Below are 15,626 nucleotides of genomic sequence, written 5' to 3'. Positions count from 1 at the left end.
ATCCCATCCCATCCCATCCCATCTCATCCCCACCTTCCTGTCCCATTTTACCCCTCCAATTCCATCTCATCCCCCCTCCTGCCCCATTGCATCCTTCCCATCCCACCCCATCCCCTTTTACCCCTTGAATTCCATTTTAACCCTCTCCTGCCCATCCCATTTTACCCTCCCAATTCCACCTTAACCCTTTCCTGCCCATCCCATTTTACCCCCTCGAATTCCATCTTAACCCTCTCCTGCCCGTCCCATTTTACCCCCAATCCCATATTATCCCCCCCCACCCCTTCTCTCCCCCCATCGCGCCTTCCTTTCTTCCCATCATGACCGCTCCCTATTTTGCATAACCCCGCCCATTCTCCCATCTGACCACGCCCCCTTTCCCACCCCCGCCCTTTCCTCGCGCGCTTCCCTCCGCCCGGGCGCGCGGCGTTATGGGCGTGTCCTCGCCGCCGCCCAATCAGCGCCGCGTCCGCTCGTGGGCGGGGCCGCGCGTGCGCTCGGGGCGGCGGCGGCGGCGTGGCCGCGGCTCCGGGCGCGCCTCGACGGGGCTGCCATGGACCCGCCGCGGCCCTTCCGCCCGCCCGGGCCCGCCGTGCCCATGGCCAGGGGGCTCCGCGGCCTCGCCGCCTTCTCCCCTCGCTTGCCCTCGCCCGGCCCCGCCCAGCCCCGAGCCGCCACCTCGCCGTTACCCGCGCTGTTCCGCGGGCTGGGCCTGGATGAGCGGCCTCTGGAGCGGCCCCTCGGTAGGTGCCGGTGGTGCGGGGGTGCAGGGGCCCCGGCGAGCCCCCCTCCGCCGCTCACGGTGGCTGTGCTCCCGCAGGCCGGGGCGGCGCTGGCGATGCGAAGGCTGCGGCTCCGCCCGGCCCGGTGCAGCGGCTGACGGAGGAGGAGGACAAGGGGGCAGCGCTGGCGGCGCTCCCCACGCGTGGGCAGTGAGTCCCCCACAGGCCTGAACCCCCAAACCCTCAGTGCCCGCCCTCCTCTGGGCCCTCCTGTCCCCCTTCATCTTTCCTGTCCCCCTCTGTCTTTCCCTGTCCCCCTCCATCTTTCTTGTCCCATTCCATCTTTCCTTAGGCCACCCTCCTGTCCCCTTCTTTGTTCTGCCCCCATTCCTTCTCCCCCTTCATCCCCTCTGTGTCCCCCTGCCCTGTAAATCCGCCCTATTCCTTTATTCCCTCTGTTTTCTCCATCCCCCCTTTCCCTCCCATCCCTTTATCCCAAAATTCGGCTGTTTTGAGCCCCCAGGCTGCTGTGGGGCAGGAGGAATAGGGGCATTTCGGGGGGTCGGGCTCGTCGCTGGGGGTTTGCAGCCAGGCCACCCCCAGTGTGTCCCCAGCGTGTGCCAGGGCTCACCGCAGCCCCCCCTGGGGACGCAGGATCCTGTGGAAAGGCAGAGGGGACGCGCTGCCCACCCCGCCTGGACGAGCCGTGCCCGCCCCGTGCCCGCCCAGCCCCCAGCCCTGCCCGACGCCCGTGCCCTCCCCGGAGACCCCCCCAGCTGCTGCCCAGCCGTAAGTGGCGTCCCCAGCCCCCCGTTTTGGGGTGCAGGTGCTGCTGGGTCGCTGCTGACCCCCTGTCCCTCGCAGGGCCCACGGGACGAAGGCGGTGGCCAAGGGAGCCACCATCCCCGTGGGGCTGAACTTTGTGAAGATCCACTGCCAGAACGAAGCTGTCTACCAGTACCACGTGACCTTCAGGTGATAATGGGGGGCCGGGGTCCCCCACAGCCCCTCAAGGGTCCCCCACAGCCCCTCGAGGTGTCCCCAGGCAGAGCCCTCTGTGTCCCTCCTGCTGTCCAGGCTGCCATGAGGTGGAGCGGCCCTGGCACAACAAAGAGCTCTGGGTTTTTGCTTTCAGGGGGGATTTTTGGGGGGCTGAGCGAGGTCTGGGGGGGCAGAGGAGGTAGAAAAGGCCCTGTGTGCCCCCAGCCCTGAGGTGGAGTGCAAGGCTGCCCGCTTTGCCATGCTGAAGGAGCAGCACGCCGTGACCGGGGACGTGATGGCCTTTGACGGCTCCATCCTCTTCCTGCCCATCCAGATCCCCAAGGTAAGGGGTAGGGGGGTCTCCCCCAGTTTGGGGGTATGGGGGTGCCCCTGTTTTGGGTGAGGGAACCCCCTCTGGCCCTGCCAAAGGTCAGCCTGAAGGCTCAGAGGAGCAGTGACAGGGAGGAGATCTTCATCAACATCCAGATGACCAAAATCCTGGAGCCCAGCTCGGATCTCTGCATCCCCTTTTACAACGTGGTGTTCCGCAGGTGAGAGACCAGAGAGACCCTCCCTGAGCTCCAGGGACAAGAGCCCTTTCCTCTCCTTCCTGTCAGTCCTCATCCAGCCCTGCTTTTCCTGCTTTTCCTTCCTTAGGGTGATGAAAATCTTAAACATGAGCCTGGTTGGGAGACATTTCTTTGAGCCTGCCCAGGCCACCACCCTACAGAAATACAGGTGGGTGCTGGCACCTTCCTTCCCACAGAGTCATCCCTGTTTCCCTGGAAACTGGGAAGTGTTCCCAGGTCAGCCTGACTTTGGCTGTTCTGAGAAGTTGGGAGCTGGGAAATGAATCTCTGAGTTTTGGGTGATTCCTTGGCTGCTCTGGGCTAACCCAGGCCTCTTTCCCTCCGGGCACAGCCTCCACATCTGGCCGGGCTACGCCGTCAGCATCCGGAGGAAGGACGGGGGGCTCTTCCTCATGGTGGACGCCATCCACAAGATCATCCGCAGCGAGTCCGTGCTGAGCGTGATGTGAGAGCAGCAGCAAAACCCCACAGGCTCTGGGGACAGGGGTGTTGTAATTTTGGGATGGCACAGGGGGGGAGCATTCCCTGCCTCTCCTCTTTTCCCAGGCAAACCATCCACTCCCAGAGCCAGAGGACGTTCCAGGACGAGTGCACCAAGCAGCTGGTGGGGAGCGTGGTCATGACTCGCTACAACAACCGCACCTACCGCGTGGATGACATCGACTGGGACAAGACCCCCAAGGACACTTTCACCCTGGCCAGCGGGCAGGAGATCACCTTTGTGGAGTACTACAGGTGAGGAGCAGCTGCTGGAGCTGGATCATCCCCTGGGAATGGGCAGGGGCTGATCCGAGGTGGGGCAGTGGGAGCAGGGAGGTTTCGCTGCCCATGGTGGGGGTTTGGGTTTCCATTCCAAACCGAAATTCCAGGCTTGTGTGACGCTGCTGTTTTTCCAGCAAGACCCACGGGATCACCATCAGGGAACTGGACCAGCCCCTGCTCGTCCACAAGCCAAAGGAGAAGCAGACACCAGAGGGGATGGTGAGCCAGGCACAGAGATCCATGGGCTGCTCTGGGCTTCTCCATGGGCTGCTCTGGGCTCCTCCAGTCCAGAGAGATCCAGATCCATGAGCTGCTCTGGGCTCCTTCAGCCCAGAGAGATCCATGGGCTGCTCTGGGCTTCTCCATGGGCTGCTCTGAGCTCCTCCAGCCCAGAGAGATCCAGATCCATGGGCTGCTCTGGGCTCCTCTAGTCCAGAGAGATCCATGGGCTGCTCTGGGCTCCTCCATGGGCTGCTCTGAGCTCTATCAGCCCAGAGAGATCCAGATTCATGAGCTGCTCTGAGCTCCTCCAGCCCCTGGGGAGAGCAGGAATTCCCAGCCCCTGGAATGCTGACGGTGCCTCTCCCTCCCTGCAGCGCCAGCTGAAGATGGTGCTGCTCGTGCCAGAGCTCACCTTCCTCACCGGCCTCTCCGACCTCCGCAAGAACAGTCGCATGCTGAAGGTCAGAGCCTGCCTCGTGCCCTGCTCCCAGCTTTGCCCGGGGTTTGTGGGGAGCCCTCCCTCACCTCTGGGTGTTGCTGCTGCAGGAGGTGATGTGGGAGATGATCCAGAGTCCCCAGCAGCACTACCAGCGCCTCACCGGCCTCCTGCGCCGCATCCGCGACACCCCGGAGGCTTCCCAGGAGCTGCAGCGCTGGGGGCTGGTCCTGGCCACTGATATCTACAGGGTAAGGGCTGTGGGGCTCCTGGGCCTCCCCTGGGCCCCAGGCAGAGGAGGCAGCTCCGGAGATTCCCGCTCTGCCCAGACCCAGGGTCACATCCTGCCCGTGGAGCGCATCAACCTCCGGCACCGCTCCTTCCTTCCCGCCGAGGAGCTGGGCTGGCACCGCGAGGTGACGAAGGAGGTGCCCATCGCCGTGGTGAGCAGAGCCTGCCCCGCTGGGCACAGCTGGGCTGGGTTTTCCTGAGCGCTGGCGTTCTGCCTGAGCCCCTTCCAGCACAAACCCTTCCCTTGTTTGTGTTGGATTTGCGCTCCAGCCTGTTTTTCCAGAGGAGTTGGAGGTATGTGGCTGTGCTGTCTGCTTTCCCACCTCATCCCAGGGTGGAGGGAGCCTTTCACATGCAGGAATTGGCTGCAATTCAGTCCAAATTTCTCTTGGGCCACTTTCCCTTTTCCAGATTCCCCTCTGTACTCCAGATTTCTCTTGGGCCACTTTCCCTTTTCCAAATTCCCCTCTGTGCTGCAGGTTCCTCTTGGCCCAGATTCCCTCTCCCAAATTCCCCTTTGTGCTCCAGATTTCTTTTGGGTCACTTCCCTTCTCCCAAATCCCCTCTGTGCTGCTGGTTCCTCTTGGGCCAAATTCCCTCTCCCAAATTCCCCTTTGTGCTCCAGATTTCTCTTGGGCCACTTTCCCAAATTCCCCTCTGTGCTGCAGGTTCCTCTTGGCCTGAATTCCCTCTCCCAAATTTCCCTCTCCCAAATTTCCCTCTCCCAAACTCCCTGCTGTGCTCCAGGTTCCTCTAGGCCCACTTTTCCTCTCCCAAATTTCCCTCTGTGCTTGGTAGGTTTCTCCTCTCCCAAACAGGAACGTGCTGCATGGATTGGATTGCAGAAACAGCCCCAAACCACGGCCTGTGCTGGCTTTTCTCCCAGATCTCCATCAATTCCTGGCTCCTGATCTATCCCAAGAGGCTGCAGCACCTGGCCAAGGACCTGCTGGCATCCATGAGGAGCAGCTGTGGGGCCATGGGGATGCAGGTGGGACAGCCCTCGGTGCAGGAGCTGCGGGATGATCGCATCGAGACCTACGTGAGGGCCATCCAGAGCTCCCTGGGGAGCCAGGTGAGGAGCAGGGACAGCCCTGGGGGATCACTGGGAGGGTGGGATGGGAGTCCAGACCATCCAGAGCTCCCTGGGGAGCCAGGTGAGGAGTGGAGATCATTGAGAAGGTGGGAGGGGAGCCCACATCAGGGCCATCCAGAGCTCCTTGGGGAGCCAGGTGAGGAACAGGGAGATCTTTGGGAAGGTGGGATGGGAGCCCAGAGCATCCAGAGCTCCTTGGGAAGTCACAAGGAGCAGGGACATCCCTGGGGGATCTTTGGGAAGGTGGGATGGCAGCCTAGACCATGCAGAGCTCCTTGGGATGCCAGGTGGGGAGCGGGGACATCCCTGGGGGATCTTTGGGAGGGTAGAATGGGAGCCCAGAGCATCCAGAGCTCCTTAGGAAGTCACAAGGAGCAGGGACATCCCTGGGGGATCTTTGGGAAGGTGGGATGGCAGCCTGGACCATGCAGAGCTCCTTGGGAAGCCAGGTGGGGAGCGGGGACATCCCTGGGGGATCTTTGGGAGGGTAGGATGGGAGCCCAGAGCATCCAGAGCTCCTTGGGAAGTCACAAGGAGCAGGGACATCCCTGGGGGATCTTTGGGAAGCACTGGAGGGAAGCTCAGCCTGCAGAAGAAGAGGCTCAGAGGGACCTTGTTTTTCCCTAAAAACCCATGACAGGGGTGTGAAGTCAGGTGGGGTTGGGAACAAAGGACAGGACGAGAGGGAACAGCTCCAAGCTGTGCCTGGGGAGGCTCAGGTTGGACTCCAGGAGGAATTTTTTCAGGGAAAGGGGGGTTAAATACAGGAAAGGTGGTTAAATTTCCCTTCATGGAAAGGGGAGGTTAAATACAGGAAAAGTGGTTAAATTTCCTTTCATGGAAGGGGGGTTAAATACAGGAAAAGTGGTTAAATTTCCTTTCATGGAAGGGGGGTTAAATCCAGGAAAAGTGGTTAAATTTCCTTTCATGGAACGGGGGGTTAAATCCAGGAAAAGTGGTTAAATTTCCTTTCATGGGAAGGGGGGTTAAATCCAGGAAAGGTGGTTAAATTTCCTTTCATGGAAGGGGGGTTAAATCCAGGAAAAGTGGTTAAATTTCCTTTCATGGAAAGAGGGGTTAAATACAGGAAAAGTGGTTAAATTTCCTTTCATGGGAAGGGGGGTTAAATCCAGGAAAATTGGTTAAATTTCCTTTCAGGGAAAGGGGGGTTAAATCCAGGAAAAGTGGTTAAATTTCCTTTCATGGAAGGGGGGTTAAATACAGGAAAAGTGGTTAAATTTCCTTTCATGGAAAAGGGGGTTAAATACAGGAAAAGTGGTTAAATTTCCTTTCATGGAAAAGGGGAGTGAAATCCAGGAAAGGTGGTTAAATTTCCTTTCATGGAAGGGGGGTTAAATACAGGAAAGGTGGTTAAATTTCCTTTCATGGAAAAAGGGGTTAAATACAGGAAAAGTGGTTAAATTTCCTTTCATGGAAGGGGGTTAAATCCAGGAAAAGTGGTTAAATTTCCTTTCATGGGAAAGGGGGGTGAAATCCAGGAAAAGTGGTTAAATTTCCTTTCATGGAAAAAGGGGTTAAATCCAGGAAAAGTGGTTAAATTTCCTTTCATGGGAAGGGGGGTTAAATCCAGGAATGGGCTGCCCAGGGAGGCAGTGGAGTCCCTGTCCCTGGAGGTGTGGATGTGGCACTTGGGGACGTGGGTCACTGGTGACCTTGGGTTTGGCTCAGTGCTCCAGGAGGGCTTTTCCAACCTGAACAATTCCATGATTCCCCTCAGGACAAGGTGCAGCTGCTCCTGTGCATCATCCCTGGTGGCCGGGACGACGTCTATGGGGCCATCAAGAAGCTTTGCTGTGTGCAGAGCCCTGTGCCCTCCCAGGTGGGCTGGGACCCCCATCCCTGGCCATCCCTGCCTGTCTCCAGCCTCACTTTTCCCTGAGTTTTCCCTCTCCACAGGTCATCAATGCCCAGTCCCTCGTGGGCCATCCTGGCAAGATCAGGAGCGTGGTGCAGAAAGTTCTGCTGCAGATCAACTGCAAGCTGGGCGGGCAGCTCTGGGGGGTTGATATCCCTCTGGTAAGGCAGGAACACCCTGGCCAGAGGCCTGGGATGAGCCTGGAAGCTCTAGAGGGGTGTTGGATTGTTGTTGGATTATTGTTGGATTGTTGTTGGATTATTGTGGGCTGGATGAACCAGCTGGAGAATCGGGCTTGGCTTCTCTTGGGTGCTCATGAGTCCCTTGGAGCTGGAGGGATCCAAGCTTGGAGGTGCCTGATTGATCCCTAAATCCCACTGGCTGTTTTTCCCCCTTCCAGAAGCAGCTGAGGGTTGTTGGCATGGATATTATCCCTAAATCCCACCTGCCTTTTGTTGGCAGGGACATTGCCCCTAAATCCCACCTGCCCCTGTACCCTCCATTATCCCTAAATCCCACCTGCCCCTGTACCCTCCGTTATCCCTAAATCCCACCTGCCCCTGTACCCTCCATTATCCCTAAATCCCATCTGCCTTCCCCCTTTCCAGAAGGAGCTGAGTGTTGTGGGCATGGACATTATCCCTAAATCCCACCTTTTTTCCCCTTGCCAAAAACAGCTCAGAGTTTTGGGCATGGACATTATCCCTGAATCCCACCTATTTTCCTGTCTTCAGAAACAGCTGGTGGTTGCTGGCATGGCCATTCTCCCTAAATCCCACCTGCCTTTCCCTGCTCCATTGACCCTAAATCCCACCTCTCTTCCTCTCTCTAGAAGCAGTTGACAGTTGTGGGCAGGGCCATTATCCCTAATTCCCACCTTTGTTCCCCCCTCCAGAAGCAGCTGATAGTCATGGGCATGGCCATTATCCCTAAATCCCATCTTCTTCCCCTCTCCAGAAGCAGTTCACTGTTGTGGGCATGAACATTATCCCTAAATCCCATCTTCTTCCCCTCTTCAGAAACAGCTGGTGGTTGCTGGCATGGACATTATCCCTAAATCCCACCTGCTTTTCCCTGCTCCATTATCCCTAAATCCCACCTCTGTTCCCCTCTCCAGAAGCAGCTGATGGTCATGGTCATGGCCATGGCCATTATCCCTAAATCCCATCTTCCCCCTCCAGAAGCAGCTGATGGTCATGGCCATGGCCATTATCCCTAAATCCCACCTCTGTTGCCCTCTCCAGAAGCAGTTCACAGTCGTGGGCATGAACATTGTCCCTAAATCCCACCTGCTTTTCCCTGCTCCATTATCCCTAAATCCCATCTTCCCCCTCCAGAAGCAGCTGATGGTTGTAGCCATGGCCATTATCCCTAAATCCCATCTTTCCCCTCCAGAAGCAGCTGATGGTCATGGCCATGGCCATTATCCCTAAATCCCACCTCTGTTCCCCTCTGCAGAAGCAGCTGATGGTCGTGGGCATGGACATCCACCACAGCAGGAGCCAGGGCATGCGCTCTGTCATCGGCTTCGTGGCCAGCATGAACCAGTACGTGGCTTCCTAGGAAAGAGGGGAGGTTCTCCTTCCCTGCCCTGGCAATTTTGGGATGTCCCACCCCAAATTCCCCTTTCCTTGGCCAGGAAGGGGGTGAGGGTGCTGCTCTGCCTGAGCTGCTGTGCTCAGCCAGGTGTCCCCCAGCGCTGGGGAAGGGCTGGCAATGCTGAGCCAGGGCCGGTTTGGGGTTGCACAGGAGCTCAGTGGGCTTTGCCTGGTGCTGTGGGGGCTCCTCCAGGCTGCTCATTCCCCTTTTCCATCCCCAGCATCCTCACCAAGTGGTACTCCAGGGTGGTTTTCCAGATGCCCCACCAGGAAATCGCCGACAGCCTCCGGCTCTGCCTCTCCCAAGCCCTCAAGCGCTTCTACGAGGTGAGACCGCCCAAAACCCCCCTCCTGTGGCTCCACATTCCCCCAAAACCAAGGGAAAACCTCCCAAACTTCCAGCCTGGAGACGTGCAGAGGAGCAAACCTCCCTGGCAGCCTTTGGACTGCACGTGGAGCTGGGCCAGCTCATCCTTATCTGGGGACGTGGCTTTGCTCAGGGGGAAGTGCCACGTTACAGCTCCCAGGGGCTGTCCCTTGTCCCCAGCCTGGGACAGGGCAAGGGCCAGGGAAAATCCCTGCTCTTGGGATTTCCCAGAGAAGCCTCATCCCTGCAAGTGTCCAAGGCCTCCTTGGAGCACCCTGGGATGGTGGGAGGTTCCCTGCCATGGCAGGGATGGGCTTTAAGGTCCCTTCCAGCCTGAACCATTCCAGGATTCTTTGATTTTATTTCCCCATCTCTCTGTGGATGCTGCAGGAACAGCCCTGGACACTGGGAATGTGCTGGGCAGGAGGGGCTGGAAGGACAGGGAATGGCTTCCCACAGCCAGAGGGCAGGGGGTGGGAGATGCGGAAGGAATTCCTGGCTGGGATGGAATTCCCAGAGCAGCTGTGGCTGCCCCTGGATCCCTGGAAGTGTCCAAGGCCTCCTTGGAGCACCCTGGGATGGTGGGAGGTTCCCTGCCATGGGATGGGATGGGATGGGATGGGATGGGATGGGATGGGATGGGATGGGATGGGATGGGATGGGATGGGATGGGCTTTAAGGTCCCTTCCAGCCCAAACCATTCCAGGATTCTTCGATTTTATTTCCCCATCCCTCTGTGGGTGCTGCAGGAACAGCCCTGGACACTGAGAATTTGCTGGGCAGGAGAGCCTGGAGGGACAGGGATGGATGGGAGATGGGGAAGGAATTCCTGGCTGGGATGGAATTCCCAGAGGAGCTGTGGCTGCCCCTGGATCCCTGGAAGTGTCCAAGGCCAGCTCAGAGCACCCGGGGATAGTGGAAGGTGTCCTGCCCATGGCAGAGCATGGAATTGAGATGATTTTAAGGCTCCTTCCTACCCAAATCAGTCTGGAATTCTGTGATTAATTCAAACACATCCCTCCCCAAACCCACCCCGAGCTGCATTCCTGTGGGGACTCATTAAATTCCCAGCTCTATCCCAACACCCAGACTTCTCCTGCCCAGGGAATATTTCCCCACCTCCCTCAGCTAATCCTGTGCATGGCAGGGAGGTAAAAAGGAGCTGATTTTGTCCATTTCCCCCCAGCTGAACCATTCCCTGCCCATGAAGATCGTGGTGTACCGGGATGGGGTCTCTGACCCCCAGCTGGACACGGTGCTCAAGTACGAGGTGCCCCAGCTCCAGAAGAGCTTCCACACCTTCCAAAATTACCAGCCCAGCCTCGTGGTCATGGTGGTACAGAAGCAGCTGAGCACCAACTTCTACTGCCTGGCAGGAGAGGAGTTTGTGTCCCCTCCCCTGGGCACCGTCATCGACCACGGCGTCACCAGCTCGGGCAGGTGAGGGGCAGAGCTGGGGCTGGGGGAGCTGGGGTAAAAAACACCCCCAGGGGAAAAAATTAACCTGGGTGTAAAAAAAAATGGAGATGAAAATGCCCCAGGGTGGAAAAAAATCCACCCTGAATGTGAAAAAATGGCTGTAAAAGCACCCCAAGGTGCAAAAAAAATGGTTGTAAAAATAGCCCAGGGTGCAAAAAAAAAAACCTGAGTGCAAAAAAATTCCCAAGGTGAGAAATTGTAAAAATAGCCCAAGGTGTTGGAAAAAATCCAGCCCAAGGTGTAAATGGTGTGTAAAAGCCCCTCAGTTTGCAAGAAAATGGTTGGAAAAATACCATGAAGTATATTATCATTTATTGTTTTTACATAATAAGGCACTCTGGGGTATACAAACATCTTGAGTAAAAAAAAAAATTGTTATAAATGGTTAAAAATTTTTATTTTGCACCCTAGGGTGCATAAAAAAAAAATAACCAGAGTGTAAGAAAAATGGTGGCAAAAACAATCCAGGGTGCAAAAAAAATCCTGTGGAGTGCAAAAATTAAACCCTTGTGGTTCAAAACCACCGTTCTGAGGTGTAAAAAACAGCTCAGTCTGGGCTTCAGAGCACCCTGAGGTGTAAAAATCCTCATTTTGGGGTGGAAAGAAAAGAGAATTGGGGTTTGTTTTGCCCTTGCAGGGAGGATTTCTTCCTGCTGGCCCATCACTCCCGGCAGGGCTGCAGCATTCCCACGCGCTACATCTGCATGTGGAACACGGCCAACCTCAGCTCCGAGCACCTCCAGAGGTAAGGGGGGCCCTGGCACCCCAAAATCCTCCCTGGGGAGTGGGGGAGACCCTTGAAATCATCCAGAGGAAATGCAGGAGTCATGGGGTTTCTGAGATCCTGCAGCACCCCAAAATCCTCCTGGGGAGTGGAGGAGACCCTTGAAATCATCCAGAGGAAATGCAGGAGTCACGGGGTTTCTGAGATCCTGCAGCACCCCAAAGTATTGCAGAGGGAAGGGGAGGGACCCTCAAAATCATCCAGGGGAAAGGGCAGGAGTCCCAGAGTTCCTGAGATCCTGCAGCACCTCAAAATCCTCCCTGGGCAATGGGGGAGACCCTTAAAATCATCCAGAGGAAATGCAGGAGTCACGGGGTTTCTGAGATCCTGCAGCACCCCAAAATCCTCCTGAGGAGTGGAGGAGACCCTAAAAATCATCCAGGGGAAAGGGCAGGAGTCCCAGAGTTCCTGAGATCCTGCAGCGCCCCAAAATCTTCTCTGGGGAGTGGGAGAGACTCCCAAAATCCTCCCTGGGCAATGGGGGAGACCCTTAAAATCATCCAGGGGAAATGCAGGGGTCCCAAAGTTCCTGAGATACTGTAGCACCCCAAAATATTGCAGAGGGAAGGGGAAGGACCCTCAAAATCATCCAGGGGAAAGGGCAGGAGTCCAAGAGCCCCCCCAATATCCCACAGTCCCCCAAAATCCTCCCTGGAGAAGGGGAGGGACCCTCAAAATCATCCAGGGAAAAGTGCAGGAGTCCCAGAGTTCCTGAGATCCTGCAGCACCTCAAAATCCTCCCTGGAGAGTGGAGGAGACCCTCAAAATCATCCAGGGAAAAGGGCAGGAGTCACGGGGTTCCTGAGATCCTGCAGCACCCCAAAATATTGCAGAGGGAAAGGGGGGGGCCGTCATAATCATCCTGGGGAAAGGGCAGGAGATCTACAGCCCCTCAGCATCCTACAGCTCCCCAAAATCTTCCCTGGAGAAGGGGAGGGACCCTTAAAATCATCCAGGGGAAAGGGCAGGAGTCCCAGAGCCACCCCAGTATCCTACAGCCCCCCAAAATCCTCCGTAGGGAGTGAGAGAGACCCTCCAAATCCCATTTCTCCCTGTCCCAAGGACAGGGAACAGCTGAGAGCAAGTTCCAGGAGGGATCTGAACCTGGATTCATCCCCTTTCCTGGAAATCCCAAATCCCATTTCTGGGGTAGCTGGGAGCAGGTTCTGGGAGGGGTGTGCACCTGGATCCATCCCCTTTCCTGGAAATTCCAAATCCCGTTTTTGGGACAGGTGGGAGCAGGTTCTGGGAGGGATCTGAACCTGAATCCGTCCCCATTCCCAGGAATCCCAAATCCCATTTCTGGGATAGCTGGGAGCAGGTTCTGGGAGGGATCTGGACCTGGCTCCATCCCCTTTTCCCCAAATCCCATTTCTCCCTGTTCCGGGAGGGATCTGGACCTGGCTCCATCCCCTTTTTCAGGAATCCCAAATTCCATTTCTGGGATAGCTGGGAGCAGGTTCTGGGAGGGATCTGGACCTGGCTCCATCCCCTTTTCCCCAAATCCCATTTCTCCCTGTTCCGGGAGGGATCTGGACCTGGCTCCATCTCCTTTTCCGGGTATCCCAAATCCCATTTCTCCCAAGGACAGGGACAGCTGGAAGCAGGTTCCAGGAGGGACCTGAACCTGGCTCTATCCCCTTTTTCAGGAATCCCAAATCCAATTTCTGGGTTAGCTGGGAGCAGGTTCTGGGAGGGATCTGGACCTGGCTCCATCCCCTTTTCCAGGAATCCCAAATCCCATTTCTGGGGTAGCTGGGAGCAGGTTCTAGGAGGGACCTGAACCTGGCTCCATCCCCTTTTTCAGGAATCCCAAATCCCATTTCTGGGACAGCTGGGAGCAGTTTCTGGGAGGGATCTGGACCTGGCTCCATCTCCATTTCCAGGAATCCCAAATCCCATTTCTGGGTTAGCTGGGAGCAGGTTCTGGGAGGGATCTGGACCTGGCTCCATCCCCTTTTCCAGGAATCCCAAATCCCATTTCTGGGGTAGCTGGGAGCAGGTTCTAGGAGGGACCTGAACCTGGCTCCATCCCCTTTTTCAGGAATCCCAAATCCCATTTCTGGGACAGCTGGGAGCAGTTTCTGGGAGGGATCTGGACCTGGCTCCATCTCCATTTCCAGGAATCCCAAATCCCATTTCTGGGATAGCTGGGAGCAGGTTCTGGGAGGGATCTGTCCCTTTTTCAGGAATCCCAAATCCCATTTCTGGGATAGCTGGGAGCAGGTTCTGGGAGGGATCTGGACCTTTTCCAGGAATCCCAAATCCCGTTTTTCCCTGTCCCCAGGTTGACCTTCAAGCTGTGTCACCTGTACTGGAACTGGCCGGGCACCGTCCGTGTCCCTGCCCCCTGCAAGTACGCCCACAAGTTGGCATTCCTGGTGGGGCAGGTCCTGCACCACGAGCCCAGCGCCCACCTCTGCGAGCAGCTCTTCTTCCTTTAACCTGCCAGGACCCAGGAATCCGGGATTGCACCGGGAAATCCGGGATTGCACCGGGAAATCCGGGATTGCACCGGGAAAATGGGATTGCACCTGGAATTCCCGCTGCTGTTTGCCCCCCTTGCCAAGGAGGATCTTCCTCAATCCCCTGTTCTGGTGTTAATTTATTCTTTGTTGGTTGCAGCAGCATCCCAGGGCTGTGGGGTTTTAATTTGGGAATTATCCCCATGGGGATGACCCCAAAGGAATATCCTGCTGGTTTCTAGCCCTCCCAGTAAAGGGGGTTGAGTTAAAGAGCCCCAAAAGTGCTGCTGCTCCCACAGCTCATCCCTGTGCAGGTGCTGGATGTAAATCCCAAAGATTTCAGGGTTTTTTTCCCCCCAGTTTCTTGCATTTCCATGCAGGTTTAAAGTTTGGTTTTGTTGTTTTGTTTTTTTTTCCTGGGCTTTTCCAAGCTGCTGTTAAACAAACCAAAGCTCCAGTTTGGCCGGTTCTCCCGTCCTTGAGGAGTCACTGGTTTTCCAAGGAGAATTCTTTGTGGATTCAGGTTGTTACCCCAGGGAAAGGTTGGAGTTTTCACCTATTTTAGGTGCTTTTTTTTAAGTTGGAATCCCCTCCTTTTCTCTTCCCTGTAACCAGTTTTTTGGTTCTTTCCAATAAAATCGTTGCTGGCAGCTGCTCCCCTCGTGGATTTTTGGGGGGGTGCTGGTGACCACATCCTGCCCCTCATTTTTTGGGGGATGCAGGGATGGAGCAGGGACACTCGGGGGGAGTCACAGCAGCGGTGCCACCGGGGCTGTCACCTTGTGCCCCCGGGTTAATCATTTACCCCTGTTTTATTTGCTGATCCCCACGGACTTTGGCAGCGTAGCCCAGCCTGGGGTGGGATTTAGGAACAAATCTTGGCCCTGGGGGTGCTGGGCTGGGGTTTTGGGGGTCCCCCAGCTCTGCCTGACCCCATCCAGCAGCATTTTCTATCCCAGCTCTGCCTTTCCCTTGTCCCTGCCAGCTCCTCGGCACAGGGAGAGGAGCCAGGGTGGCTCTGCCTGCCTGGATTTGTCCCCCCTGGGCTTTCCCAGGGGGTCCTTGGGGTCCCCCAGCCCCACCCCAGGGGATCTTTGGTGCTGGGACCCCTTGGGAAGGGCTCGAGGGGGGATCCCAAGGGGTGTTTGGAGGGTCCTTGGGGTGCCCTGTGCCCCTAAAGGGTGTTTGAGATGCCCCCAGGGGGATGTTGGGGGGTCTTGTTGCCCTTAGGGTGGGTGTCCAGGGGTCCCAGATGGGTTTTTGGGGGGTCCCAATGCTCCTGGGGTGTGTTTGGGGGTGCCGGTGCCCCAGCGTGTGTGTTTTGGGGTGATCCCAGGGGATGTTTTGGGGCAGTCTGGGGGGTCCCAGGTGGGATTTATAGGGGTCTTGGTGCTCCTGGGGTGCGTTTGGGGGTCCCAGTGCCACAGAGAGGGGTGTTGGAGCAGCTTGGGGATCTCGGGTGGGAATTTTTAGGGGGTCCCGGATGGGATTTTGGGGTTCCTGAGTGGGGTTTTTTAGGGGGCCCCGGGTGAGATTTCTGGGGAGTCCCAGATGGGGTTTTTGGGGGCTCCCGGGTGGGATTTTTTAGGGGGTTGCAGGTGGGATTTTTGAGGTTCCCAGGTGGGATTTTTTAAGGAGTCCCACACAGGGTTTTGGGGTTCCCAAGTGGGATTTTTTTCAGGGGTCCTGGGTGAGATTTTTGGGGGTTCTCTGGTGGGATATTTTAGGGGGTTCTGGGTAGGGATTTTTAGGGGGTCCTGGGTGAGATTTTTGGGGGTTCGTGGGTGGGATTTTTGGGGTCCTGGATGAGATTTTTGGGAGTTCTTGGGTGAGGTTTTTGGGGGTTCCCGGATGGGATTTTTGGGGTCCTTGGAGGGATTTTTTAGGGGGTTCTGAGTGAAAATATTGGGGATCCTGGGTAAGATTTTTGGGGGTTCTGGGTAGGATTTTTTAGGGG

At 56.6% G+C, this 15,626-nt stretch overlaps 1 protein-coding gene and 1 long non-coding RNA gene across 2 annotated transcripts; one reads left to right on the top strand and one right to left on the bottom strand.

The window, feature by feature from the left end:
- Positions 1–494: 494 nt before the first annotated feature.
- Positions 495–14,319, top strand: PIWIL2 (piwi like RNA-mediated gene silencing 2). Its single transcript, XM_077191818.1, has 21 exons — positions 495–743; positions 821–932; positions 1,377–1,511; positions 1,587–1,697; positions 1,929–2,046; positions 2,133–2,254; positions 2,361–2,441; positions 2,625–2,738; positions 2,840–3,028; positions 3,190–3,274; positions 3,652–3,738; positions 3,824–3,964; positions 4,043–4,156; positions 4,891–5,079; positions 6,839–6,940; positions 7,018–7,137; positions 8,435–8,523; positions 8,796–8,901; positions 10,128–10,381; positions 11,058–11,165; positions 13,492–14,319. Exons 1-21 carry the CDS (start codon positions 554–556, stop codon positions 13,646–13,648), a joined length of 2,724 nt encoding a protein of 907 aa, XP_077047933.1. The 5' UTR covers positions 495–553; the 3' UTR covers positions 13,649–14,319.
- On the bottom strand, positions 7,213–7,794 carry LOC143696189 (uncharacterized). The gene is made up of 4 exons (XR_013185644.1): positions 7,756–7,794; positions 7,531–7,692; positions 7,461–7,495; positions 7,213–7,425 (listed from the first exon to the last, which is right to left on the bottom strand). It is a non-coding gene; the product is annotated as an uncharacterized LOC143696189 (long non-coding RNA).
- Positions 14,320–15,626: the final 1,307 nt, after the last annotated feature.

Source organism: Agelaius phoeniceus, chromosome 30, assembly GCF_051311805.1.
Source record: "Agelaius phoeniceus isolate bAgePho1 chromosome 30, bAgePho1.hap1, whole genome shotgun sequence".
In the NCBI taxonomy this organism is placed as follows: Eukaryota; Metazoa; Chordata; class Aves; order Passeriformes; family Icteridae; genus Agelaius; species Agelaius phoeniceus.
Note: the sequence above shows the minus strand (reverse complement) of the source record. Positions and strands in the feature narration are given on the sequence as shown.